The sequence below is a fragment of the Glycine max genome, chromosome 2 (genome assembly GCF_000004515.6).
Source record: "Glycine max cultivar Williams 82 chromosome 2, Glycine_max_v4.0, whole genome shotgun sequence".
Lineage (NCBI taxonomy): Eukaryota > Viridiplantae > Streptophyta > Magnoliopsida > Fabales > Fabaceae > Glycine > Glycine max.
This window is the reverse complement of record NC_016089.4, coordinates 4,416,583-4,444,419: the sequence shown is the minus strand read 5'-3', so window position 1 is coordinate 4,444,419 and position 27,837 is coordinate 4,416,583. Positions and strand designations below refer to the sequence as shown.

Here is a 27,837-nt window from a genome sequence, read left to right as displayed (position 1 = left end):
TGAAAACAAATTTTGGTCATATCATCAAATCATAAAAATAAAAAATAAAAAAAACATTAGAGCTCACCTTAGACTTGATGAGAGGTAGGGCCCAATGTTAGAAACGTCTAGGGTTTAAATGGGGAAAGGAGGGTAATTTGGTCTTTTCCTCATTAAAATCAGGGGTCTCAATAATAATTAAAGGTTTTGAATAATAAAACCCGTGTTGTTTATTTCTAGCATTAATGTGATTAAAGCATACTTAGGGTATCTAATCAAAGCAATGATGGAAGCCCAGATACTTATAAATGTTACCAAAGTATATAAAGTTTACCTTTTTTTTTTTTCCCACACGAGTAAACTGGGATATATATTTTGTTCCTGCGAACCCAAAATCAAAATCCCTCTCCTGTGAGCATGCTGAAGGGAACAACAAAAGGAGGTGAAATGGGAGGAGAAGGAGGGAGAGAAGGGGATTGGGAGTGCAGCAGTTGCAACAACAGGAACTACGCCTTCAGATCATTCTGCAACCGATGCAAGCAACCCCGCCTCCTCGTCGACACCAAAACCCCCTCTGATTCCAAGTGGCTCCCTCGTATTGGCGATTGGATCTGCACCGGTTAGTTACTTTGCCCCCAACCACCTACAAATCAATCAATTTCTTTTCTTTTTCGTTTATTCATGGTTATGCTTTATGAATTGGGCTTTAGGTCCTGTTTTTGTGTTTAGTCATCTCATCTGTTCCCACATGACCTAGTCTTGCTGTTTCCTTTTGGCTCATATATGGAACACTCACTAGTCACTAAGCATTCTTTTGCAAAGTGGATAGATACTATTTTTTTAGGCTTTTTTAAATATTATTTGTTCTTAAGCATTACTTCATTACATGTATTTTCAGGATCAAGAACATATTTATTTAAGCTTACTAGTTACTTATATGCTTCTGAGACGACCTAGTTTCGCATGCTCTATGTGGGGTGTAGGAGACCTTACTGCAAAATAAGCCTAGTTTCGACAAACTTCTAAATAAATACTTATAAGAGAAGGAAACAAGAAGGTAAATGAAATAAACTTCTTCCGTAAGTTAAAATTAATTTATGCACATCAACTTTTATAGAAGGTCTTTCATCTTAATTTCTCCAATAACTGAGGTAGATAAATTTAATTTTTAGTTATGGAAGAAGTTCGGTTCGTTTTGTTTTTTATTTTGTTCTTCTATAAGTGTTTATTGAGAAGTGTATTTAGATTGGTTCATAGTGAGTTTTTTATTTTGTAATTTCATTAGTATTTCCAGTTTTATGTGTTCTGTTTCAAAACATTTACTAATCTCAAGGATAGACATATGCCACCATGCATTGAGTTGCAGACCTGTTTGGGTTTTCCCACCTGATTGATGTTAAAAAGGTGCTCGACTTTAGCATGGCATTTTGATTTTGGTTTATGATCTTCTGTTTCAAATTGAGATGAAAACTCGCTATCACCTAGGTTGAGATGTTTGCGCTTTTTGTATGTGTATTTTGTGTGGGATGGACGTGTTGGTGTGCGTATGCTTGGCTTCCTTTCCCTCTGGCTGCTTTGTGGGGCTGGGTATGTATGCATTGGAACAATAGGTTGCACTAACAACAATTATGCATCAAGAGAGAAGTGCAAGAAGTGCGGACAACCAAAGGAGGTAGCAGCCATGCCAGCAATTGCGATGACCGGAGCATCTTTCCCCCCTTATTCACACTATTTTTCCAGGGCCCCAGGAGGACCAGAACAAAAGATGAATATTGGATTGCTTGGCAATAGTGCACCGTCGCAGTCACTGCATTTTAACTCCAATTGGCCTGTTCCCAGAGCAGATAAGTATGGTGTCCAGCCACTTTCCATATGGCTACCAAGCAGAAATTATGGCTCTGGACATCCTCATGAAAATTCTACCAACCATAACCTGTCTGTTCCAAAGGGATGGCGCAATGGGGACTGGATCTGTAACTGTGGCTTCCACAATTACTCATCCCGCTCTCAGGTATGTCTTGAATTCTACTTGAAAATGATGTTGAGCTTACATTATACAAGAGTTGAAGTATTCATTATTTTTCTGATTCAATGTTGAAATTGTTTGCAGTGTAAAAAATGCAATGCTTTTCCACCTGGTATGGCTTCCTTCCTTTGTATTGTAGCCTTGTAGTTGCAAAATTCCTAAGCTGTGTCTTCTATCAATAGATACTATGTGCCAGTGCACTAGTCATAGAACATACCCTCTTATGGTGCTCTGTTGTCTATAGATAATCCTCTTGGGGCTCATTGCACTTATAAGAATATTTTTGGTTATAGAATATCAAGATTGATTATCAATTTGTAGCAATTGATGTTAAACTTCATGCTGTTTCCACTTTTTGGTGTGAAGCACTTGGGACAAAGCGGTTAGCTTCTGAAGAGTTGGTTTATGACTGGGATAACAAGAGATTGAATGTAGGAACTGTAAGGACTTTGCTTTTTAGTTAATTTCTGATCCACTGCTGTGGTTTCAAAATTCTGTTTTGACAGTTATAAAATCCTCTTACAGTCTTACTTACTTTGCAGACAAATGATCAGCAGCAAACATATACAAGTTTAGATCTAGTGGTAGGGACCGGTGCAGATCCAAAACCTGGAGTCTTCCCCTCTTATCCCAGCATGAACTCAAGTACAGCTCCAAGTTTGCCATTGGCCACATTGCTTCCACCTCAAGTTTCTACACCTGCTCTCATTGGAAAAGGGTAACTAATTCCTCTCCCTCAAGCTTCATGTAATATTATTGAAGAGTGAAGACATGTATATATTTTGTAATTGTACATCACTCCATCTAAACACTTTAAAGAGCTATCATACTTTTCTAGATTCACAATTTAAATACATTTTTACCTATTGTACCTGTTAGAGCAAAGCAATGGCGTAGTGGAGATTGGATGTGCTCAAATTGCAACAATCATAATTATGCTTCAAGACTACAGTGTAACAGGTCATTCTCTCATCCATATGGTTTTTCTATGTTTAGAGGGAGCAAATTGAATGTCCTTAAAGCAAAGACAAAATTATGCCCGTTATTAACTCATTTTGAAGCCATCAAACACGTTCACATTTTCTGTTGCACGCTTCACTGAATAACCAATGCTCATCATTTGCAGGTGCAAAACTCAAAGGATGGCCCCCATGCAACCTGTTAACGTTGTGTAGTGATGAATTCATTAGTTATATTACTGTCACGTGCCCCTAGTTTGGCTGAGTTTTGTTTTTGATTCTCTAGCGTGTATTTTGCCAGTAAAAAACAGTTGATATTCTCGACAGGCTCATTATATTTGCGTAAGACATAAAGTGGTTTATCCTTAGTGGCATCGTATTTTTCAGTTTCTGAAAGGTGTATTGCTTACTATAAATAGAGGATTGTGAGTGAGTTGTGAGTATTTTGCGTATTTGCTCATTATTCTTTTTTCTCTTCAAATTTCAGTTATTTTGTTTGAAGTTATAACATTTGAGTTCGGATGTGTATTCACAGTACATTTTACATGCCTCTCTGTTCACCTGGGCGAATTTAATTATTGGTGTTTGGTGAGTTTCAATGCCATATGTCAGTAACTGCAAGCTGGAGAATTAGCATATCTCACATAAAATTCACAAGACTTTTCCAACTTTTCTGTGCATGAAACCAGGGCTTTACTTGGATACTAAGCACTGCTAGTGTTTTACTTCACAAGTAGCAGTATTTATAAGTGGTAAAATATGGAGTAAACCATTACATTAATTTCTAAGATTATAAGTTTACCTTAGCCTAAATTTCTCATTTAATATAAAAAGTCATTCACTTTAATTTTTAGTGTTAGGGGAAAATGATATGAAAGAAGATTACAATTTTTTTTTCTTAGTCAAGAACTAAAAGGACTTAAAATGTCAAGAATTAAACTGATCTTACAATTTCATAGATTAATACACGGTTTACTTGAAAAGGTGTTGATGTACAGCAATTACAATAATCTTATCCCACTAAACAAAGTTGATGTATATGGATCATTCATAGGGTTGATTTCTAACACGAAAAATGCCTGAAAAAAAAATGCTGCAGTGACATTACAACTCTCTCTTTAACAAAAAAAAAAATGGTTGGTTTTGGCTCTCCTGGAATGGTACATATAATATCTGTGACGCACTATAGTAGCAACATAATTGGAGAGCATCATCTGAGCTCAGAAGCTAAAAGAGTGAATATTGATCAAACTCAAAAACTTGAGATGAAGAAGATCGATCACTTGAAGACATCAGAAGGGGAGAGTAGAGGACCATCAAGCTGGTAAAGGTTGAATGCAGGACCCACAAACCTGAAGGCTATCCATCCCCCAATCATGATGAAGATTGAAGCATATGCAAACTTGTTGAGCCAGAAGAGAGCACCCTTCTCTCCCACATACAGCTCTACTGCTTTCTCACTCAGAGACATGTCCTCCCACTTCTTGGGGGGAGTCTCCACCCTCGCCTTTTGCATGCCGCTGTTCTCGTTCTCTCGCAGTCGTTTGGCTTGCCTTCTCGACCTTCTCCGGAAGCTTATTTCTACGGGAGTAGTTGGTGTCGTGGTTGGTGCTTGAACTTGAACCGAGTTTGCATCATCATTGGTTGTGTTGCTGCTGCTGCTACTACTACTATTGTTATTATTATCAGTATTGGTGCATCTGATGGGGTTGAAAGTGTGACGCTGTGGCAGGAAGATTGGCTTGTGCCTCGTTGATGGTCTAGTGAGAATGATGAAGGAAGATGAGTTTCCAGTTATGGAGAAGGTTTCCATGGCTTCCTACTAGAATATAACGTGTGGTTATTATATTTTGCTTATCCTCTTCCCTTTTATGATCTTCTCTTAGTCCTCTTTATTGGGTTTGGACCTCACTTGAGAATTGAAATGGGCTATGGTTTTGGACCCCAAGCATTTATGAAAATTGAAATGTTTTATACAAAAGAAAAAAAAAAACTCATCCACAGGATAGAGTTGAGAGTATTCAATTATTTTCATAATAATTAATTAAAACTTTTATTGGTTTTTTTTTTCTTTTCAAAATATTTACTTTTGATTATTTAGGTTTTTTGAAGACAAAATGTTAGTAATAAGTAACCGCTAAAATCCTTATAATCCCAAGGATGTCAATTTAATTGGATGAAAAAAATCAAATTGATTGATATTAAAAGAATTTAAAACTAAATTGAATCTTTTAAAAACAGGGACATCAAAATTAAATGTTTTAAAATAATTTGATAACCAAACAGATAGTTAAAAGCCTTTATTTTATTATCCTTTATACCACACTTTGAGGGAACGCCACATTACATATGAGCCTCTCCTTCAATTATATATCGATAACTCGAATTGCACTATTGAAAGAAAATGTGCGCGCTTATAAGGGAAAATGGAAGAAGGCAAAGCAAATTATGTTTAATTCAGCAGCAATGTTTTATTATTGATTGATAATGAAAAATAACAATGGTTTATTGGAGCAGCAATTAGCTTCCAATCAATCACAGCAATCATTAACCAATGGCCCAACCCAAAACATTGGTGTCAAGAAAGACAACCAAAAGCAAACAACACTCACAGCATCAAAATCACAAGTCAGAATTTTCTTCCTCCTCAGGAAAACGAAGGTGCTTTCCTTTGGGTGTAGGCAACCCCTTCAAATGCATCACATCAGACTCAGCACAACATTCCACTACTTTCTCCACAATCTCATCATCCTCACTGTCGTACACAAACCTCGTGTGCTTCCCACAACCCTTGTTCTTGTTCTCATTCACGCTAATGTTGTTCATCCCAGCACATAGCTCATCAAGTGACAACCCTACACCATCAACATAACACTCTTCATCATCACCATCATCCTCGTAATAATCCTCTTCTTCTTCACCCATTTCCTCATCGTCCTCATCTTCGTCATGTGTGCTCGCATTCACCTGAATCGACCAAATGGAAGCACCATCATCCTCGCTGGACCCGCTACCAACACTTCCTTGTGTCACTTCCTGATAAGTCACCTCAGAAGAGCATTCTGATACCTCGGATTTGTCCGAGAAATCCAACAGCAAGGACCTGGTTATCACACTCTTCTCACATTCAGCATTCTCGTTGTTCTTTCCTTCAAGTATTTCATTCATCGCCTGCCATAAAAAAAAACAATACCTTTAATATCTTTAAAATATAGAAAACATTTTAATTTCATGCCTTTTCCTTTAATAATCAAGATTTACACTCTAATTTTAGTAAAAAGAAAAAATAGATTTTTATTTATTTGAAAAAAAACAGCATTTTCCTCTTTTTTTAATCCATTTGATTGAATAAAAAATAATTAGAAATAGAAACAAAATGTGTCTTTTCCTTCATTTCAAATTTCAAAACTTCTCTCAATTTTCTTGGGGGGGCAAGAAGAAAACAAGACAAAATGACGATTATAAGCAAGAGTACTAACCCGAGAGATCAACAATTGTTCTTCAAGCACACAAGAAGGTGGAGACACCTCAGAAAGATTGGGGACTTGTGGGGTGTTTGCGGGAGTGGGAGCAAGAAGCGACATTGGAGAAACAGAAGAAGAATTGGCAAGTTTGAGAAAGGGTGCAACAATTTCCATGGATAGTTTGGAAATGACAGCCTCTTCCTCCACTCTCTGCAAGAGGGTCTTCACCTGGCCCCTCAATAGAGCCTCCCCGGAACCTGGCGTCATCGTTGTCTTCTTCTTCGCCGTCGATGACAACGGCGTCTCGATCATGTCCTTACCGTTCGCCAGCCCCACGATCGGCGAATCGTTCGATATGTCCACCAGCGCACACCGATTATCCTGCTGTTGTTGCACGCTGCTTCTCTGCCGCGTTTTCGAAACGCTCTTTTTTCCTGAGCACTCCTCGTTCTTCTTTCCTGTCAAAACAAAAATAAAAAACATTAATATTGGTGGTGGGGTTTCTCAAGAGAAAGCAAGGGAAATCGCTTACTTGAAACGGGGATGTTGTTGGAGGCGGTTTGGGATCTTGTGATTCTTCTTGCTGTGGATGAAGGAGTCTCCATTGCGGTGATAGAGAGAACAAGATTCAATGGAGACAGAGAAGAATATTTGCGTTTTGGACATAAAACTGCGGGGTTTATAATAAAAAGGTGGTGGTGGCATCAAAATTTGACCGTTGGCGCGTGCGATTATTTGCTTATATATTTACCTAAAATAAAACGATGCACAATCAACTAGCCGTTGGCTTCCAGGTTTTTGAATTGTGGGTTTGTTTCTTTATTTGCGTTTCGGCCCGTTGGTTTTGGTTTAGAATATGGGCCTTTATAGCGGGCCTGGTTGTGGGATTAGCCCATTGGAAATGAATGATAAATCTGACTGAGGGACACTAATACAGTCTTCTTTATAAGTTTTTTTTTGTTACAAATTAAATATTATTTATGGTGAAAATTGTGTGTAGTTGCGGACAATCATGATATTTTCCTTTATTGGATTTTTGTCTTGGGAATAACCATATTATTAATAGTTTGGTAAAATGTTTTAATGGAATGGAAATAGACCAAGTTAGGATAGATTTTGTATACCAGTTGTAATTTCTTTTTTTTTGGAAATTTCATTTTGCCTATTTAAAAGTTAGACATGTCTTAAAGGTATTTCTAAAATTTAATTTCATAGTAAGGCCTCTAAACAAATCAATTGGCCTATAAGTTCAATGGAGGAGCTTAATAACCCGAAAAATTCTACAAAATATTAATAATTTCATTTGACATCAATAGGGTTTTCTACAGACTTCTCAAATATTCTTCAAATTTATTTATCCCTTAATTTCTAATGATTTTAAGTCATTAAAAGAGTACAGAAAATTGGAAGTTACAAAATTAATCATTGAAAGAGTACAAAATGGTATTTTTTTAGTCATTTTTCTCAATGAACAAATAGAGGTTAAAAAATGGGCTACCCAGTCCATGTGGGTTGCAGCCTATAGCCTACAGGGGTATGGGAAAAAAAACATCAATTTTATTTGACCCTCTAAAAACTCAATTATTCAGGATATTTGACAATTAGTTATACCTAAGTCTACATCGAATCATGATCAGATCAAACTAAAAAGACTTAGCATTTAATTCAAGTTCAAAGTGTAAAGTCCAAACCCTCAACGTTATATGATTAAGAGGTTTATGTTTGTAGTTTAACTCCACGATTAACAGACGGAATTCAATAATTACTTCACTTGAAAAAATTGTCATCATTATGATTTCGGTGTTGGTGCATGACAAGATTCATAATCTTGTGTCTTTCTTCCAAAATTTCATTTTTCTTGATACAGTTTTATCTTGAAAAAATGATAAAATGAGCCACTAACGCATAACAAATGTAAAACAACTAGAATGAAATTGGTATCCTATTTTTGTTTTCTTTTAAAAATTGGCTTCTGAAAATTTCCAAAATGTGTTAAATGGTTAACACTTGCTGAATAACACATCTTGAAAAGTAGTTCTTTTTTTTTAAAAAAAAAAAAGAGAGAATATTTAAAATAAAATAAAAACTAAACTGTAATTTTGGTCTTCCAACATAATTTTTTCTCAATATCACGTTGCTTTCTTGTATCACATTTTTTTCTCCCTTTGCCTCTGTTCTTATTTTAAACACCAATGTGATAAATTTAGATAGAAATAACGTCACTCAGCTCTTAGTTTATATAGCTTTGTAGAATAGAGGTGATTTGTCTTTCTTTTCCACTGTCAAATTGATCAGGAACGAATTACCTAGCCTCTATCTTCTCTTTGTCCCATTTTTGTCACGGATGCATGTGCATGCATACCAACATCGATCAAATTAATTTACATACATAAATTCGATATTGCTTCGTTTATAAAATTCTTAAATTTGTTGGGTAAGTTATACATTACATAACAAATGTTTTCATCCTTTATATATATATCAATTTTACCTTCCATGGCGTTATCTAGAACTTCCACCTTCTCATCACTTCTTCTGCTCTACATGCATGGTCCTTCTTCATGTGGCAGATGCCCACCAGACGGTAAATTAGCATCCCCCTAATTAACTAAATTATAACATTGTCCTTTTATAATTGCACCCACCTACACATTAATTAAGAACTATTTTGTTTGACCTTCACATGCACGGTTTTTAACTAATAATAGGTGAGAATCTACGGAACTCCAGCGCCAACCCCTCTTCACATGCACGGTTTTTAACTAATAATGGGAGATTCTACGGCTTTTTACTTTTACCCCATTAATTTTTCTGATGTATAGTTAGTGGTGTATAATTAATATTTTTTTAATTCTTAAATATTTTTTTACTCTTTTAAATTTAATAGTCCCTCTTGTAAAAATAATTAATTAATAATCTATCTTTTTTTAATTTCTTAAATATGTGAAATATCTTTTAGTCTTTTTTTAGTTCTTCTTGCACTTAAGAATCATCACAAATTATGCATTTAAATTGTAAAAAAAAAGTCAAGACATACTATAAAAAAATATTTTGCAAATTTGAGACAATAAGAAAACATTTTAATTTATAAAAATATTAATACCCGTTTTAAACTCGTCATCAAATTCACTTCGTTAATAATTAATTTATAAAAATATTATTATATATATATATATAACACATTAAAATATGAAATTAGTAAATTTTATATTTTGTATATATAATTTAAAATTATGTTATGATTATCATTTAAAATTATATTTTTGATTGAGAAGAAATGAAAAATAAGGATGAAATAAGTAAAATCCGACCCCACCCGCCTCCTTGTCTTTCCCATGTAGAAGTGTGTCCCTCTCACACTTACGGAAACCTAGAATCTTGTTCTTGCTAGGCCAATCTCACCACCCGCAATCAAGTTCCCAAATGTCCTTATTTAATGAATTTGGAGTTAATATTTAATTTGCTAGTCAAATCGTTCATTAGTATTGTTTTGATTTTGTTCTATACAAATGAATCTTTTGACAGTTGAAATCGATTACAAGTTGATAATTTGTCAAGATATATATAAAGCTACTTTATATAGCCATGCGTTTTCGGGACTAAAATATTTTATCATTTTATGGTTGAAGAAGAAAACATGCATGCAGGTAGTTTAGAACAATGAAAAAAAAATTGAGGTAGTAGGGATTCATGTAATTGGACTCTAGATGAAGCAATTAATTACGGATGAAACATCCAAGAAGAGAACTAGTGGTGGAGTTGGAGGTTGATGATCATCGAAATCGTTATTCCAAAAGTATCATTAAAAAAAATTGTCAATCCACAATTGAAGTCGACATAAGTTAAAATGTCATTCCAAAAATTGTGTATATAGTAAAATAAGAACTTGTTAATGGTACAGGCCAGCGGATCATTTGGTTTTATATTAAACAGAATGTAACACGCATTAATTAAAAAATAGTAAATAATAGTACAGGTATTATGTGAATCTAAGCGGATCATTATATTTGGTTGTATATGAAAACAGATGTAACACGCTATGAATTAAAAAATAGAAAATAAACATGTTTTTTTATCAAAGTAAAATTAAACTTTCTAAAAACACAATTCAAATCCATTCTTGTGTTATAGTCATCCTATTTCTTTGAGCAAACACAATGATCCGATATCTATTTTGCCTTTGCAGGTGATCTGATCCTTTATTTTATATAGGATTTTCTTGATTAGGTCCACTTTATTCATAATATTATGAATCTTTTTAGTAAGAGCTTCAGACAAAAGATCAGTCTTGATAAATCTTTCATGTTCTTCTCTAAGAATGTAAGGGGGGGACTTAAAACAACAACTGAGCTCAAAGATGGGAATTGAATTGACGAGGGATCTTGGAAAGTATTTTAGGAGTGCCTATTTTTCATAAAAGACAAACAATCCTCATAACTAAAATGAACATACAATTAATATTAATTTTTAATAATATTTTGTAGTTTATTATTACTACTATACTATTATTATTTCTTTCTCTTCAATTCAATAATAAATAGGCCACATAATTAATATAGTAAAATTTGAATATTATATCTTGAGCTTTTAAATTTCTAGATAAGAAAACAATATTTCCTAAAATAAATTAACATTTAAAATGAATTTAACTATGATACATTCCTTTAACTATTTGGATATGAATTTAGATACAGAACAGTTTGTTTAAGTTTTTATTAAAAAAAAAGTGATTTTGGTATCAAAAGATTTAGTCATTATTTTTTAGTATTTAAAAAAAAGTAGCAGTGATGAATTGATGTTTGTTTACAATCAGAAAAAAAATTATTAATTTCACGAGAGGTGCATTATAGTTAAACTAATAATAAAAAATATGATAAACATAAGCGGAATGCATGGGAACACGTAGGTAGTAAGTAGGAGCTACCACTCTGTGCCACGCTATAAAAGACCACCCAATCTTCCATTCTCTTACCCATCCTTCGAACTCGAAGCTAGCATTGCATTCTGCTATTAAATTCAACAATGGCACCAGCTGCAGCCAAGACTCTGACTTACCTGGCCCAGCAGAAGACCCTAGAATCGAGCTTCGTTCGGGACGAGGAGGAGCGTCCCAAGGTTGCCTACAACGAATTCAGCGACGAGATCCCAGTGATTTCTCTTGCCGGAATCGACGAGGTGGATGGACGCAGAAGAGAGATTTGTGAGAAGATCGTGGAGGCTTGCGAGAATTGGGGTATATTCCAGGTCGTTGATCACGGTGTGGATCAACAACTCGTGGCCGAGATGACCCGTCTCGCCAAAGAGTTCTTTGCTTTGCCGCCGGACGAGAAGCTTCGTTTTGATATGTCCGGTGCCAAAAAGGGTGGATTCATTGTCTCCAGCCATCTCCAAGTAAACATTATTTTCGCCTCATTTCTTTTCTTACAGAAAGATGTATTTTAATAACAAAGGGGAAAAGTGGATGGTAGAAATTTGAGACGAATGGAATGATGTTGACCAGCGATTTTAATCACTGTCAATTAAAATTAATAAATTAACTAAATATCATTCACCACCCATAACATGCCAACACCATGATTCCCAATCAAGTCTTAGGGGAAAAAAATTCCTACTGCAGTGAATTGAATTGCTATTATAAGAGCTCTTGCATGCATTATAGTATACCTAAACTTAGGCACTGATTGGCCTAATTAATTTATTTGTTGACTTCGTGTAGGACACAATGAGATTTCTAAAAACTTTTCATTTTAATTTTTATTTCAAAGTAGTTTTTCAAAAAGAAAGGAAAGCACAACCTTATTTTAGAAAATATAATAAATTGCACATAATTTAAGGGAAATATGTTTTGTTCAGCCACTGCACACTTATCTTGAGAAAGATCCTAATCCCAAGCATGAGGTTTGTTTCCCGTCTTACTTTAAGCCTTTAATTTCTTGACATAATTATCGTGATTATGATGTATAGTAGAAAGTGCATGAATAATTTATGTAGAAAATATGATGACAGGGAGAGTCAGTGCAGGACTGGAGAGAAATAGTGATATACTTTTCGTACCCAAAAAGAGAGAGGGACTATTCAAGGTGGCCACACAAGCCAGAAGGGTGGAGATGGGCGACTGAGGAATACAGCGAGAAGCTAATGGGTCTAGCTGGGAAGCTCATGGAGGTGTTGTCCGAAGCAATGGGGTTAGAGAAAGAGGGTTTAAGCAAAGCATGTGTTGACATGGACCAGAAGGTGGTGGTTAATTACTATCCCAAATGCCCTCAACCTGACCTCACTCTTGGCCTGAAGCGCCACACGGATCCGGGCACCATCACCTTGCTGCTTCAGGACCAAGTGGGTGGACTTCAAGCCACCAGGGACAATGGCAAAACATGGATCACCGTTCAGCCTGTGGAGGCTGCCTTCGTTGTCAATCTTGGAGATCATGCTCATGTCAGTATGCAATTCATTCATTTTCATTTTATGGCCTTCTCTTTTTCTCAATTTAGTACAAAATACCTGTAAAAATTAATTATTTTAACATTTTTTATTTTGTATTAAAATAGTCAAATTGATTGATTTTGAGATGATATTTTAAAAAATTAATTTTGATTTGAAGTAATTTTTAATTAATTTTAAACTGATTCCGTAAGTCCGATCAATTAGAGATGAATTTTTAAATTATTTTTTTTAAATAAAAAAAATGTTCAAGTGAAAATTAATTAGATTCACCAAACTGATTATTGAAATGATTCAAATAATCGAATTGATTTTATAAAATAATATTTTTTTAAATTTAATTCGAGAAAAAAACAATTTAATTTAGATTTAATTCAAATGGATTTTTTCACACCCTATATGTTTTTTTATCACTGATATTAATAATCAATAACTATATATATCAGCGAATGATATGTTTTTATTAGTTAATTAAAATAAAAATATTGAGATGTAAAGGGAAGTTCAAGAAGCTTTTAGAAAGACTAGCTAGCTTAGTACGTAATTGATTTATTTTATTTTTATGAAGCAGCAAGTCTATTTGGTTTGACCGTGTACTTTGTTTTTCATAATTTAAATTTGTTCATTTTTTTGTGGTGGGTGCATGAATGCAGTATCTGACCAATGGAAGGTTCAAGAATGCTGATCACCAAGCGGTGGTGAACTCAAATCATAGCCGTTTGTCCATAGCCACGTTTCAAAACCCAGCACCAAATGCAACTGTTTACCCTCTGAAGATAAGAGAGGGAGAGAAGCCTGTGATGGAGGAACCAATCACTTTTGCTGAAATGTACAGGAGGAAGATGAGCAAGGACCTTGAGATTGCAAGGATGAAGAAGCTGGCTAAGGAAAATCATTTGCAGGACCTTGAGAACGAAAAGCATTTGCAAGAACTTGATCAGAAGGCAAAACTTGAGGCCAAGCCTTTGAAGGAGATTCTTGCTTAATTAATAATAATTACATATGTATCATTTGCATGCCCCCTTGGTGTTTTTAGTGTTTTTTAAGGGCCGTGAATTAATAATAACCCTTAACTTTGTGCTTTTGTACATCTTATGGTTTATCCTTTGTGGGGATATCATGTGTTGTGTTCAGTTGCCTGTGTCATATTAGCTAGCTAGCTTATCTATGTATACCTTATATTTGCCTCTATTATAAATGAAAATAACTGGCACTGTCTTAATTATTGGCTGCATGGTCTACCATTACAGTCAAAAGTGCTTAGGTTTTGGATGTCAAAAAAATACAAATTCTTGTATATTTTTTTATACAGACAAATTCTTATATATGCACCTAACTTTTGTGATACAAGACATTGTTAGTTAAATTTTCTCTAAAATTAATGTCATGCATGCGTAGAAGCATTTGTAAGCGTATCAAACCTTCTTAAATGTTTTAAGTTAATATATATTTGACATAACAACGAATTTGAAAGTATTTTTGTGCCTTTATTAAGAAAAGATGGTAATAAATTAACTAAAAGGATACATATGAAAGAAGATTACAATTTTTTTTCTTAAATTTCTCATTTAATATAAAAAGTCCTTCTTCATGTGGCAGATGCACACCAGACGGTAAATTAGCATCCCCCTAACTAAATAAATTATAGCATTGTCCTTTTAAATAATAGCATCCCCCTAAGAACTATTTTGTTTGACCTTCACATGCACGGTTTTTAACTAATAATAGGTGAGAGTCTACGGTTATTTACTTTTACCACATTAATTTTTCTGATGTATAGTTAGTGGTGTATAATTAATGTTTTTTTTTAATTCTTAAATATGTTTTTACTCTTTTAAATTTAATAAGTCTCTCTTGTAAAAATAATTAATTAATAGTCTATCCTTTTTTAATATCTGAAATTTGTTAAATATCTTTTAGTCTTTTTTTTAAGTTCTTCTTATTGCACTTAAAAACCATCACAAATTATGTATTTAAATTGTAAAAAAAAAAAGTCAAGGGATACTATAAAAAAAATATTTTGCAAATTTGAGACAGTAAAAAAAACATTTTAATTTAAGAGATTAAAAAAACATACCTCAAATATTTAACTTTTTTCTTTTAACTAGCCTCAATTAATAGATATATAGGATGAGTTTGTATTTAGCAAAAAAAATGAATTTTTTTAAACTTAAAAAAAAACTTTAAATAAGAATTTTTTATATAAACATATTTTTAAGAAGTAGATAGGATATACTTTTTAAAATAAACAAAAAGTTATTTTTTTAATCAAAAGTAATTTAAATAAACGCATTAATAAAAACAAAAAAAAAACTACTTATTTTATTAAAATAAATATTTTTTAAAACAAATAAATTTAAACAAACTTATTCATCATGCAAGTACATGGGTAGATTGTGGAGTAGCTTGTGAAGGAAGGTGTAAGCTGTCATCAAGGCCAAGTTTGTGCAAGAGGGCATGTGGGAGTTGCTGTGCGGTGTGGAAGTGTGTCGCTCCTGGCACTTACGTAAACCTAGATTCTTGTCCTTGCTACGCCAATCTCACCACCCGCAATCAAGTTCCCAAATGTCCTTAGTTTAGGGCGTTTTACCAAAATGGACTTGCTTCGGAAATAAATGTACTTCGGCTGAATGTTAATGAATTTTGAGTTAATATTTAATTATTTGCTAGTCAAATTGTTCGTTAGTAGTATTGTTTTGGTTTTGTTCTATACAAATGAATCTTTTGACAGTTGAAATCGATTATTACAAGTTGATAATTTGTCAAGATATATATAAACCTACTTTATATAGCCGTGCGTTTTCGGGACTAAAATATTTGTATCATTTTATGGTTGAAGAAGAAAACATGCATGCAGGTAGTTAATTTAGACCAATAAAAAAAAATTGAGGTGGTAGGGATTCAAGTAATTGCGGCTGAAACATCCAAGAAGAGAACTAGTGGTGGACTTGGAGGTTGATGATCGTCGAAATCGTTATTCCAAAAATATCATTTTCTTTTTTTTTGTTAAAAATGTCAATCCACAATTGAAGTTGACCTAAGTTAAAATGTCATTCCAAAATTGTGTATATATTAAAATAAGAACTTTTTAATGGTCCACCAGCGGATCATTTGGTTTTATATGAAACAGAATGTAACATGCTATTAATTAAAAGGACGGCGACTTGTTCACCGGTTCTTAAAATCTAAATACATGATGGAACCTGCAAAAAGAGTTTCTCACTGTATTCTTGAGTAATTTCTTTATAATAATTTTGTTAATATTAAATAATTAAAGACAATAATAATAAATAAATAAATTTAATATTAAATTAAAACAACTTTTTTATATTTGTTATATCAAGCATATTAATTATACATATATAATTTAATATACGTACTTAATGCATAAAAGAAAAAATTATTTGAAATACAAAATACATTCAGTATTCTTTATTTGTAATAATTATTATTTTCCAAAATAAACAAATGTTCGAAGCATAAATTGACCTAAACTATTCAGATTGGATCAATTCAAATTCATAAATGACTCGTATTCGTGAATACTTCTAAATTTGTGTAATGTAGTTTACAAAGCTCTAACTCGTCTCATTTCTCAAAGACTTAAACCAGTCATGGGAAAGTTGGTAGGGTTATTCCAATCTAATTTTGTGTCTAATAGCCCGAGTGGGAATAATAACATTGTGACTCGAGAGATTTTCCACTCTATGACCAACAAGGGAGGTAAGAAAGGTTTGGGTGACTATTAAACTTGATTTGAAGAAGCCTATGATAGACTAAAGAGGGATTTTGAGAGGGATACATTACATGATGTTGGGATTTCTAAGAAAATTATTGGTTGTTGTATGGCTATAGCTTCCATGAGAATTCTTTAGAATATTAATGGTGAAGCCCTAGAGGAATTTTGTCCCATCAGAGGCATTAGACAAGGGGATTCATTCTTTCCATATTTATTTGTGCTTTGCATTGAATGACTTTTCTCATTGATCTCTATTGTAGTCGATCAAGGAGTGTAGAGTCCTTGTAAGTCAAAAGGCATTTATGTCTTAAAACGAATTAAGACTCTTGATTATTTTGATTAGATGCAAATAAATACAAATGATTAAAGTTGTATGATGTGCTAATAAATCAAGGTCTACATCTTTGTGTTTGTTTTTTTTTTTAAACGATACAATCATAAGACAATTTGACATAACATTTAAGTAATGCATTTAAGACTTTCATTTAATACTTTGTATTAGAGATTCTTTCATGTAGAAAATATTCTCCTAGAATCTATCAAAATCCTATGAAGAATAAGTACAGTTCACAGTTTGGAAGCGTTGATCCTCATTAAACGTGCTCTATTGGTGTAGACCTGCTATAATGAAATAAGTGACTCTTCTGCTGAAGTACAAGACACACTAGTCTACCAACGTGATCTTTGCATGAAAAAGAGACGTGCATTTAATGTGGACATGCTCTAACAGACTCAAGACTTCAGAAGAAAAACAAAGTGATTGTTGTGAGACAACTGATACTCGAAGATGAAGGTTATATACAGAAGAAGCTTTGAAGAAAAAACAAGTCATGAACCTAATTACGAATTATTCATTCATTTTTTCTTGTAAAATATTTTTTGTATAGATATTAAGGTCTTAAAACACCTTGTAAACCTTAAGAGAAAAGACAAAAGTATTGAGTGATATATCTGTTGTAAGATGATCACGTATTAGTCATTGTGCAAACTTCCAACAAATCTTGTTGATTTGTCTAAAGTTAGCAAAGACCTCGTATGACACAAAATACTAGGTTAAATTTAAGCTTGAGGTAAAGTTTGCATGTGTAAAAGATAGAAGTGACAATGAAAAATACTTTATAATTTTTGATAAATTAGTGAAAACCTCGTGGATTGCTAAGAACTGAACTTGGGATAGAGACTAATCAATATAACTTCTTGTGTTATTCTTTACTACTTTTTTTTGTTGACTGAAAAAGAATTTTGAATTTATTTTTAATTCTTATATTTATTAAAAAAATTATTTTTCTGTCATCTGATAGAAATTTTCTCAAAAAGATCTCTTATATGCTTTCAATAAAATCCACATTAGACGATAAACATATTTTTTTATCAAAGTAAAGTTAAAATTTCTAAAAGCACAATTCAAATCCATTCTTCTGTTATTTGTTTCTATAGTCCTATTTCTTTGAGCAAACATAATGATCCCATATATCATTTTGCCTTTGCAGATGATCTGATCCTTTATTTTAGGCTTTTCTTGATCAGGTCCACTTTATTCATAATATTATGAATCTTTTTAGAGCTTCAGACAAAAGATTAGTCTTGATAAATCTTCCATGTTCTTCTCTAAGAATGTGAGGGGAGGGGGGTGACTTAAAACAACAACTGAGCTCAAAGGTGGAAATTGAATTGACGAGGAATCTTGGAAAGTATTTTAGGAGTGCCTATTTTTCATAAAAGGCCTTCTAAATCGACTTTCCAATTTTTTATTGACAAAGTTCACCAAAAACTTAATGCGTGGAAGGCTAATACGTTATCTTTTGCTGGGAGACTGACTCTTGCAAAGTCTATATTACAAGCTTTGCCTACCAATGTTAAGCAACTCACTCTCCTTCGAAAGACAAACAATCCTCATAACTAAAATGAACATAAAATTAATATTAATTTTTAATAATATTTTTTAGTTTATTATTATTATTATTTCTTTCTCTTCAATTCTATAATAAATAGGCCACATAATTAATATTGAGAATTAATATAGTAAAATTTGAATATTATATCTTGAGCTTTTAAATTTCTAGATAAGAAAATAATATTTTCTAAAATAAATTAAAATTTAAAAATGAATTTAATTATGATACATTCCTTTAACTATTCGGATATGAATTTAGATACAGAACAGTTTGTTTAAGTTTTTATTAAAAAAAAAAGTGATTTTGGTATAAAATGATTTAGTCATTAATTTTTAGAATTTTTAAAAAAGTAGAAGTGATGAATTCATGTTTGTTTACAATCAGAAAAAAAAATATTAATTTCATGAGAGGTGCATTTTAGTTAAATTAATATGATAAAATAAAAAAAACATATTTAATTTCATGTATTTAATGACTTGGGTAGGGAGAAAAGAAGATGCGAAGAAAGTTAGGTAACAACGTGAAAGGGACATGTAGAGTTGAGCGGAATGCATCGGAACACGTAGGTAGTAATTAAGTAAGAGCTACCACTCTATGCCACGCTATAAAACACCACCCAATCTTCCATTCTCTTACCCATCCTTCAAACTTGAAGCATTGCATTCTGCTATTTAATTCCACTACGTACACGCACATTCTCCTCAAAGACAACAATGGCACCAACAGCCAAGACTCTGACTTACCTGGCCCAGGAGAAAACCCTAGAATCGAGCTTCGTTCGGGACGAGGAGGAGCGTCCCAAGGTTGCCTACAACGAATTCAGCGACGAGATCCCAGTGATTTCTCTTGCCGGAATCGACGAGGTGGATGGACGCAGAAGAGAGATTTGTGAGAAGATCGTGGAGGCTTGCGAGAATTGGGGTATATTCCAGGTTGTTGATCACGGTGTGGATCAACAACTCGTGGCCGAGATGACCCGTCTCGCCAAAGAGTTCTTTGCTTTGCCACCGGACGAGAAGCTTCGTTTTGATATGTCCGGCGCCAAAAAGGGTGGATTCATTGTCTCCAGCCATCTCCAAGTAAACATTAATTCTTCAATATTACATGTTTATTTTCTTTACAAAAAATAAAAAAGAGAAGATTTTTAAAGTTACAGAAAGAGATATAGAATGCTTACTTAATGTTAGATATCAATATCTCTTAATTACTATCATAAAAGTTAGTGACTCATTTCTTAATTATTTAACGAATTGCTAACACTTTTAAATAATTATGCATTTGAAATTACTTTTCCTTAAATTTTTACAAACAACTTTTCATCATCTTTTTTTATACCATGATTTATTTTTAAATTTTTCTTCATTCATCCTAATTTATTTTATTTTGAGATGAAAGTTTAGATTTTTCATTTTTTTCTCTCTCATAGATATATTGTCACTTCATTTTTCCTATATTTTGTTTTCGGTTTTATTGTGTGAATCTTTTTCCCTGTTTTCTATTCTTTCTACTTATCTGTTCCTTCCACGGAAACACCCGAATATAGTAAGATGTATTTTAATAAGAAAGGGGAAAAGTGGATGGTAGAAATTTGAGACGAATGGAATGATGCGAGCGATTTTACTGTCAATTAAAATTAATTAATTAAATATCATTCACCACCCATAACATGCCAACACGGCAACACCATTATTCCCAATCAAGTCTTACGGAAAATTCGTATTGTAGTGAATTGAATTGCTATTATAAGAGCTCTTGCATGCATTAAAGTATACCTAAACTTAGGCACTGGTTGGCCTAATTTATTTGTTGACTTCGTGTAGGACACAAACAGATTTCTAAAAACTTTTTTTAAAAAATGAGCAGTTTAATTTTGTAAGAAAATTATTTTAAAAAAAAATAGTTGAAGGCACAGCTAAATTTTCATCTCTTTTTGAACTGTCTCCTTCTTCTCTTCGTATTATCCCTTAAATTATCTTTTAAGTTAATAAAAATATTATTTTTTAAAAACTTTTCATTTTAATTTTTATTTTAAAGTAGTTTTTCAAAAAGAAAGGAAAGCACAACCTTATTTTAGAAAATATAATAAATTGCATTTAATTTGCAAATAAATGTACCGACGAAACAGTTAAAAAATTGTACAGAGTTAAAGACCATATATTTTTTGCTGTGCGCGTGTAACTATGTTCAGCCATAGGTTTGTTTGTTTCCCATGGTGGGGGATTTCTTGACGCCCTCCACCCCAGAAGCCTTCTTACTTTAAGCCTTTCTTGACAGAATTCTCGTGATTATATGTTTTTCCTTTTGGTGACATAAGTAGAGTACTTCAATTTATATATTTGATTGAATACATTATGATTATGATTTATAGTGGTGCATTATTGCCTATTTCCTCAAATGTAGACACACCTCTAGAAAGTGCATGATCCAACCAGAGCATTAAATTAATTAACATGTGATGACAGGGGGAATCGGTGCAGGACTGGAGAGAAATAGTGACATACTTTTCGTACCCAAAAAGAGAGAGGGACTATTCAAGGTGGCCAGACACGCCAGAAGGGTGGAGATCGGTGACTGAGGAATACAGCGACAAAGTAATGGGTCTAGCTTGCAAGCTCATGGAGGTGTTGTCCGAAGCAATGGGGTTAGAGAAAGAGGGTTTAAGCAAAGCATGTGTTGACATGGACCAGAAGGTGGTGGTTAATTACTACCCCAAATGCCCTCAACCTGACCTCACTCTTGGCCTGAAGCGCCACACGGATCCGGGCACTATCACCTTGCTGCTTCAGGACCAAGTGGGTGGACTTCAAGCCACCAGGGACAATGGCAAAACATGGATCACCGTTCAGCCTGTGGAGGCTGCCTTCGTCGTCAATCTTGGAGATCATGCTCATGTCAGTGTGCAATTCATTCATTTTCATTTTATGGCCTTTATTCCGTTCTCAATTTACTACAAAATAGGATGTGTAAAAATTACTTTCGTAAAAAAAATAAAATCTAATCCAGTTGTTTTTAAATTGTTTTATCCTATTCGATTTTATATTAAAATAGTTAAATTAATTTAAAGATGTGTTCAAAATCAAAAATGATTTTAAAAAATTAATTCTGATTTAAACCAATTTTTAACTTATTCTAAAAGTTGAATTAGTTTAAAATTGATTTTCAAATTATTTTTTTTCAAATAAAAAAAATATTCAAATAAAAGCTAGTTTGATTAACAATTTTATTTAAATAATTCAAATTAACTGAATTAATTTTATAAAATAATATACTCTTTTTTTTCTTAAATTAATTCAAAAAAAATCAATTTAATTTAGATTTAATTATAATATGATTTAATTCAAATGGATTTTTTTTCCCACCCTATATGTTTTTTATCAGTGATATTATTAACTATATATATATCAGCCAGTGATATGTTTTTATTAGTTAATTAAAATAAAAATATTGAGATGTGAAGGGAAGTTCAAGAAGCTTTTAGAAAGACTAGCCAGCTTAGCAATTGATTTATTTTATTTTTATGAAGCAGCAAGTCTATTGGTTTGACCGTGTACTTTGTTTTTCATAATTTAAATTTGTTCATTTTTTTGTGGTGGGTGCACATGAATGCAGTATCTGAGCAATGGAAGGTTCAAGAATGCTGATCACCAAGCGGTGGTGAACTCAAACCATAGCCGTTTGTCCATAGCCACTTTTCAAAACCCAGCACCAAATGCAACTGTTTACCCTCTGAAGATAAGAGAAGGAGAGAAGCCTGTGATGGAGGAACCAATCACTTTTGCTGAAATGTACAGGAGGAAGATGAGCAAGGACATTGAGATTGCAAGGATGAAGAAGCTGGCTAAGGAAAAGCATTTGCAGGACCTTGAGAATGAAAAGCATTTGCAAGAACTTGATCAGAAGGCAAAACTTGAGGCCAAGCCTTTGAAGGAGATTCTTGCTTAATTAATAATAATTACATATGTATCATTTGCATGCCCCCTTGGTGTTTTTAGTATTTTTTAAGGGCCATGAATTAATAATAGTCCTTACCTTTGTGCTTTTGTACGTCTTATGATTTATCCTTTGTGGGGATATCATGTGTTGTGTTCAGTTGCCTATGTCTTATTAGCTAGCTGGCTCATCTATGTATACCTTATATTTGCCTCTATTATAAATGAAAATAAGTGGCACTGTCTTTATTATTGGCTGCATCCATGGTCTACCATCACAGTCAAAAGTGCTTAGGTTTAAAGGATGTCAAAAAAATACAAATTCTTATATATTTTTTTTTATATACAGACAAATTCTTATATTTGCACCTAACTTTTGTGATACGAGACATTGTTAGTTAAATTTTCTTTGTAAAACTAATGTCATGCGTAGAAGCATTTGTAAGCGTATCAAACGTTCTTAAATGTTTTAAGTTAATATTTGACATAACAACGAATTTGAAAGTATTTTTGTGCCTTTATTAAGAAAAGATGGTAACAAACTAATAATACATTTTTTAATATACATCGGTTGTCAACATATCTTTAAGTATCCGTTTGATAGAGAAGAGATAACTATTAAAACTGTTTATGCACAAAACCAATTATGGGCGGAAGTGAGCTTAAATGAAAAGTATTCTCATGTTAGGAAAAAAAATTGCGTATCCATCTATTATTGAACATTTTACCAAGTGTAAGTTATATTTTATAATTTTAATATTATTTTAAATGTACTAATTCCAATTTAATATTAACTTTGAGTTAAATGTTTATTTATTTTACTTTAAATAATTTCTATGCCTATTATATGTCATGGCTTAAAGAGGTCGTGGATATCATTACAGTCATTCAGTGAATGAATATAACACTTAAAAAAGAAATATATAACCTCATTTTATGCCAATCACTAGTTTTTGAAAACTCGTTGTGGAGGTGTAAAGCTTATTTAAGAAATTTTCAAAAAAAAAATATGAGTGAGAATAAAATGAGTTAAAAAATCTCATATTAAAATCATAAATAATAAGTAATGAAGAAGTCAATAATCAAAGAAGCTTATATGTTTCATGTGTGTAAAATATGTTCCATGAATTTTATTACCAATATTAAAATATTAATTTAAAAAATGTTTAATCTTAGAAACATATCTGATGGAAATTGTGGAGATCTACATTGCTCGAATCTCAACCGTTGAATATACCTAACTCCCCCCATGTGATTGAATGCAACTCTCAAATTCTAGAAGATGAAGGACAAGTAATTATTATATTTGGATTGACGCTAACGGTCGTTTGTAGACATTAATGGGGCGGGTAGACATTAATGGGGCGGGTTGAGTATGGGTATTGTCTCTCCAATCATTTATCCTGATTACTTAATATATCTCAGTATTCGATATCTGACGGGTTTGAGTTTATTGTCTCATCCCCGTACCCATCGGGTATCCCCAACTCCGTTTCACACGCCATTTAGAAAAATATTTTTTTTGTAAAAAAATATTAAAAATTTGATTTTAGAAAAAAATAAATTGATTATTAAACATTTATTTTTAACTACTTATATATCAATAAATTTATTATAACGCGTGTGTCTACATAAATAGTTAAGAAAATAATATTTAATTATGTAAAAATTCTAAAATAAAATTAACTAGTAATAAAAATTATATGCCTTTTGATTAAATTATGCAAAAATTCTAAAGATTTTAAGTGGTGGGGCGGGTTCACGTTCGGGGTCGGGACGAGTCCAGTGATCCCATACCCGTACTCGTACCCGACTTTTGATTATCGGGGAAAACCCGAACCCGAACCCATATCCGATCAACTCAAGTATTACCCGTCAAAGTCGGGACGGATTCGGGCGGATACCCACGGATACAGATTTTCTTACCATGTCTAGTCGTTTGTCGACCCGTACAACAAATTTGCATTGGTATGCGTATTGAAACATTTATTTTTTAATAAATAATGAATTTTATAAAAATATTTATTTTTAATTTTATATGTAAAATTTAAAATAGATTCGTTGCTATAAATAAATTAAATAAATATTAACTTAATATCCTATTTTTCTTATGGATTTTTCTCAAAATATTTTTTATTTTTCTTATACATAAGCATAAAGAGTGTTGAGGGAAGGGGGTGCTGGGTAAAACAAAATAAAAAATGAAAATAAATGAAAGAGAATAAAAAGTAAGTGAAAAGTTTGTTTGAAGTAAAAAATGAACATTTTAAATTAAAGTTATTTAATTGATAAAAATATAAATATTAAATAAAATGCATTTTTATTAATATTTACTATTATTTTATTCTTACTAATATTTATTATTGTTAATATTTATTATTATTATTTAATATAAGAAGATAGTAGATAAAAGAGAAACTATTGGGTGAACACACTCTGAAAAAGTTGTTGGAGACAACAAATGAAACATTGTCACTTTATTAAAATATTAAATAATTTTTCTCACCTCTTCCTCCTTTTCTGCTCATCGTTGACTATGAGCACTGTGAGCACTCCACTGATCAACAGTCATGGACATTCCAAACCTCAATTTCAAACCTCGCAGTATCCAAGTTCAACCTTGCAAGCCCAAATTCGTCGATTCTTAACGATAAACCACAATCGACAAATTATGGGTTTTATTATTTTGGGTCAAATAAGGAGAAACATAAATGTTTAAGCCTAAGAAAAGTCTCAAGTCTCATATAATATATATATATATATATATATTATTTTTTTAAATAAATATATAATCTAATTTAATGTTTATAAGATAGAAAAGATGATTAATAATTTAATGTTCATGAGAAAGAAAAGATGAGATGATATTTGAAAATTTAATGCTAGATGAAAAAGAAAATAGTAATAATTATTTTAAAATTGAATCATAATTTATTATAATATTCTTGCATTAAACTTAATGACACAAAAAAATTTAATGATTGTTTTTTCAAATATTTATGATATTGATTGTTAATATATTCATACTTAAAAATTAAGAAAAAATATATCTACATTTATATCTGTATTTATATCATAAAAAATTAAAACAAAATTTCAAACTTAAGTAAGATTTAGATAATTATGATATGATAAGACAAAAAATATTTGATCATAGAAAATAACAATTGACTCCCCCCATACAAATTAAAATAGCATCTCGAGATAGGCTTCTAACTGCAGATTTCAGAGCTTTTATCAACCAGTTTTCCATCCTATCAGATATCATCAATGGATGACGCCAAGAGAGGAAGGACAGATTGAGTGTCTTCTACTCCATGTAAAAGATGTTATTCGGACTCGTGTCTTGTCCAAACGATGGAAGGAGAAGAACCTTTGGAACAAACACACTTTAGAAGTGTTCAACATCATAACAAATTTGTGTTGCAGGTTCTGTCTAGCCGAGATGCTTCTATTTCTCTGTTGAATCTTAAATTAAATGGCTTCGGTGTGACTGCTTCCAAACTCCTCGATATGGTCCCTAAATATGTAAGTCCCACGGAGTTGACAATTTATGTGAATTTCAATTTCAACACACCTCATTGTATTGACCCTCTCATTTTTTCCATTCAGCCTCACTTACACTTATCATAAACTCTATTCCACGTGTGATCTTTCATGTCTTTAAGAAGTAAATATTGACAACATCTGCATTGGTAGTATAGATTGTACAAAATTTTACCTTTAAAAGAGTAGAATTTGTAGACTTGTTTAGGTGATACACACACAATATTAGGTAATAACATTTTATAAATTGCTTCAATACACACGTAATTTTATATACAATTTTCATTTTTATTCTTTATTTATCAATCTCAATTCTCCAATCTTAATCTTAGTTAAATTTTATTTTTGCGAAATGGATCCAAATCAATTTGATTGGCAAATTTATACAATTTTTTTGTTAAATTACCACATGTCACATTCGACCCGAAATTCACAAAATCGGCTTCCCCCCCTTTTCCCCCTCCTTTTTTTACCCCACTACCATCATCAAATTATTTTATGTCAAACACTTAAATGCCTTCCTCCGTAAATTCTCAAAGTTCTCAAACATTTCCTTTAATCCCACTAAACAATCTTACCATGTTTTCAAATGATGAAGTTGGTTCACAATTTTCTACCCAAATTAGGCTAAAAGATATCGTTGTTGAGGAAATAGGAGGGTCTTCTGCAAAAGGAAGCATTGACTCACCTTGCAATTGAAGAAGATACGCACCTTATTAGTTTATGGCTCAACATCTCAACGATCCAATTGTTCGTGTTGGTCAAGGAAAAGAAACATTTTGGTTGAGAGTCACAAAAAATTATAACAAATTTCGAGGTGAACTAGGCAAAAGAGCAATGAATCAATAGAAACCATGATGACAAAAAATTAATCTGGACATGCAAAAGTTCAAGGTCATTACAAACAAACGATGTCATTAAAGAAAAGTGGTTGCATGGATAATGGTGTCATGCTTCATACATATGCCATTTGGAAGGAAGACAAACGAAGTGATTTTGGTTTAGAACATATTTGATGACTTCTGAAAGATCAACCGAAATGGTTAGACTAGTTTACTAAAAATTGCTCTAAAAAGACAAAGATTTTCACATCTAGGGCATATTTATTGTTATCTAATCCAGAAACTCCAATAAAAGATTTTGAAACTGACACACCGTCTCGAATTGTCTGTCTAATGGAGCAAAAGGCAACCAAAAGGAAGAGTAATGGGAAAAGAGTATGAACATCTACCAATCATATGAAGTTGATTGATGTGGAGGAAGCAATGAGGGAAAGAAATGTACTCAACACCATATTAGCAGACTTAAGGGAGAAAGAATTGGAAAATGAGTACTACGACATTCTAATAAAGGACATATCTACAATGTCCAAAAAGCAACTTGAAGACCATAAAGCTTTTGTAAAATAATTAGGAGTAAACTAGGTATGTAGTATTAATTTGTTGTAACGGTCTTTTAATTTGTATTTTTAGGAATCATGTTTTATTTGTCTTGTTTTTTTAAATTTGTAATTGTCTTTTAATTTGTTGAATTTTTCTTCTTTGTGAAACTTCACTGTTATAAAACTAGTCGTTGCAAAACTAATTGTTGCATTAGTAGTCGTTAAAAAACTAGGCATTGTATAATTTGTTATTTAATTGTTCAATTCTCATTCATTCTTGTACGTCTTCTTCAAGCAATCTTCTTCTCTTTTTTCTTTCACTCGTTTATGCAATCAATCATTCATAGAATAAATCCAAATAATGACTTCGACAGAGTTTGGAAATAAATTGTTTATGAAACACTTGACGAGGATAGTGATAAACAAATCATGAGCTACTTACATGCGATGCAACAATAAAGAGGCAACAACAGTCAAC

At 32.4% G+C, this 27,837-nt stretch overlaps 5 protein-coding genes across 7 annotated transcripts; 3 read left to right on the top strand and 2 right to left on the bottom strand.

Moving 5' to 3' along the window:
- The first annotated feature begins 228 nt into the window (after positions 1-228).
- On the top strand, positions 229-3,407 carry LOC100784874 (calpain-15). 2 transcript variants are annotated; one of them, XM_003520211.5, is made up of 7 exons: positions 229-598; positions 1,590-1,990; positions 2,090-2,117; positions 2,372-2,445; positions 2,548-2,723; positions 2,885-2,965; positions 3,132-3,407. In XM_003520211.5, exons 1-7 carry the CDS (start codon positions 397-399, stop codon positions 3,178-3,180), a joined length of 1,011 nt encoding a protein of 336 aa, XP_003520259.1. In that variant the 5' UTR covers positions 229-396; the 3' UTR covers positions 3,181-3,407. The 2 variants fall into 2 exon arrangements, with proteins under 2 accessions (XP_003520259.1, XP_006574680.1); XM_006574617.4 differs by having other exon boundaries at positions 318-598; positions 2,372-2,436.
- A 484-nt stretch (positions 3,408-3,891) lies between these two features.
- On the bottom strand, positions 3,892-4,830 carry LOC100782207 (uncharacterized). Its single transcript, XM_003520210.5, has one exon. It carries the CDS (start codon positions 4,775-4,777, stop codon positions 4,244-4,246), a length of 534 nt encoding a protein of 177 aa, XP_003520258.1. The 5' UTR covers positions 4,778-4,830; the 3' UTR covers positions 3,892-4,243.
- A 585-nt stretch (positions 4,831-5,415) lies between these two features.
- On the bottom strand, positions 5,416-7,153 carry LOC100781126 (chromatin-remodeling ATPase INO80). Its single transcript, XM_003520209.4, has 3 exons — positions 6,961-7,153; positions 6,444-6,886; positions 5,416-6,135 (listed from the first exon to the last, which is right to left on the bottom strand). The coding sequence occupies exons 1-3, from the start codon at positions 7,031-7,033 to the stop codon at positions 5,587-5,589; spliced, it is 1,065 nt and encodes a 354-aa protein (XP_003520257.1). The 5' UTR covers positions 7,034-7,153; the 3' UTR covers positions 5,416-5,586.
- A 4,220-nt stretch (positions 7,154-11,373) lies between these two features.
- On the top strand, positions 11,374-14,091 carry LOC100780057 (naringenin,2-oxoglutarate 3-dioxygenase). The gene is made up of 3 exons (XM_003520207.5): positions 11,374-11,819; positions 12,435-12,863; positions 13,523-14,091. The coding sequence occupies exons 1-3, from the start codon at positions 11,451-11,453 to the stop codon at positions 13,853-13,855; spliced, it is 1,131 nt and encodes a 376-aa protein (XP_003520255.1). The 5' UTR covers positions 11,374-11,450; the 3' UTR covers positions 13,856-14,091.
- Positions 14,092-19,125: 5,034 nt separating this feature from the next.
- On the top strand, positions 19,126-22,693 carry F3H (flavanone 3-hydroxylase). 2 transcript variants are annotated; one of them, XM_041006655.1, is made up of 3 exons: positions 19,126-19,582; positions 20,981-21,394; positions 22,113-22,684. In XM_041006655.1, the coding sequence occupies exons 1-3, from the start codon at positions 19,217-19,219 to the stop codon at positions 22,443-22,445; spliced, it is 1,113 nt and encodes a 370-aa protein (XP_040862589.1). In that variant the 5' UTR covers positions 19,126-19,216; the 3' UTR covers positions 22,446-22,684. The 2 variants fall into 2 exon arrangements, with proteins under 2 accessions (XP_040862589.1, NP_001236797.1); NM_001249868.3 differs by having other exon boundaries at positions 19,142-19,582; positions 20,966-21,394; positions 22,113-22,693.
- Positions 22,694-27,837: the final 5,144 nt, after the last annotated feature.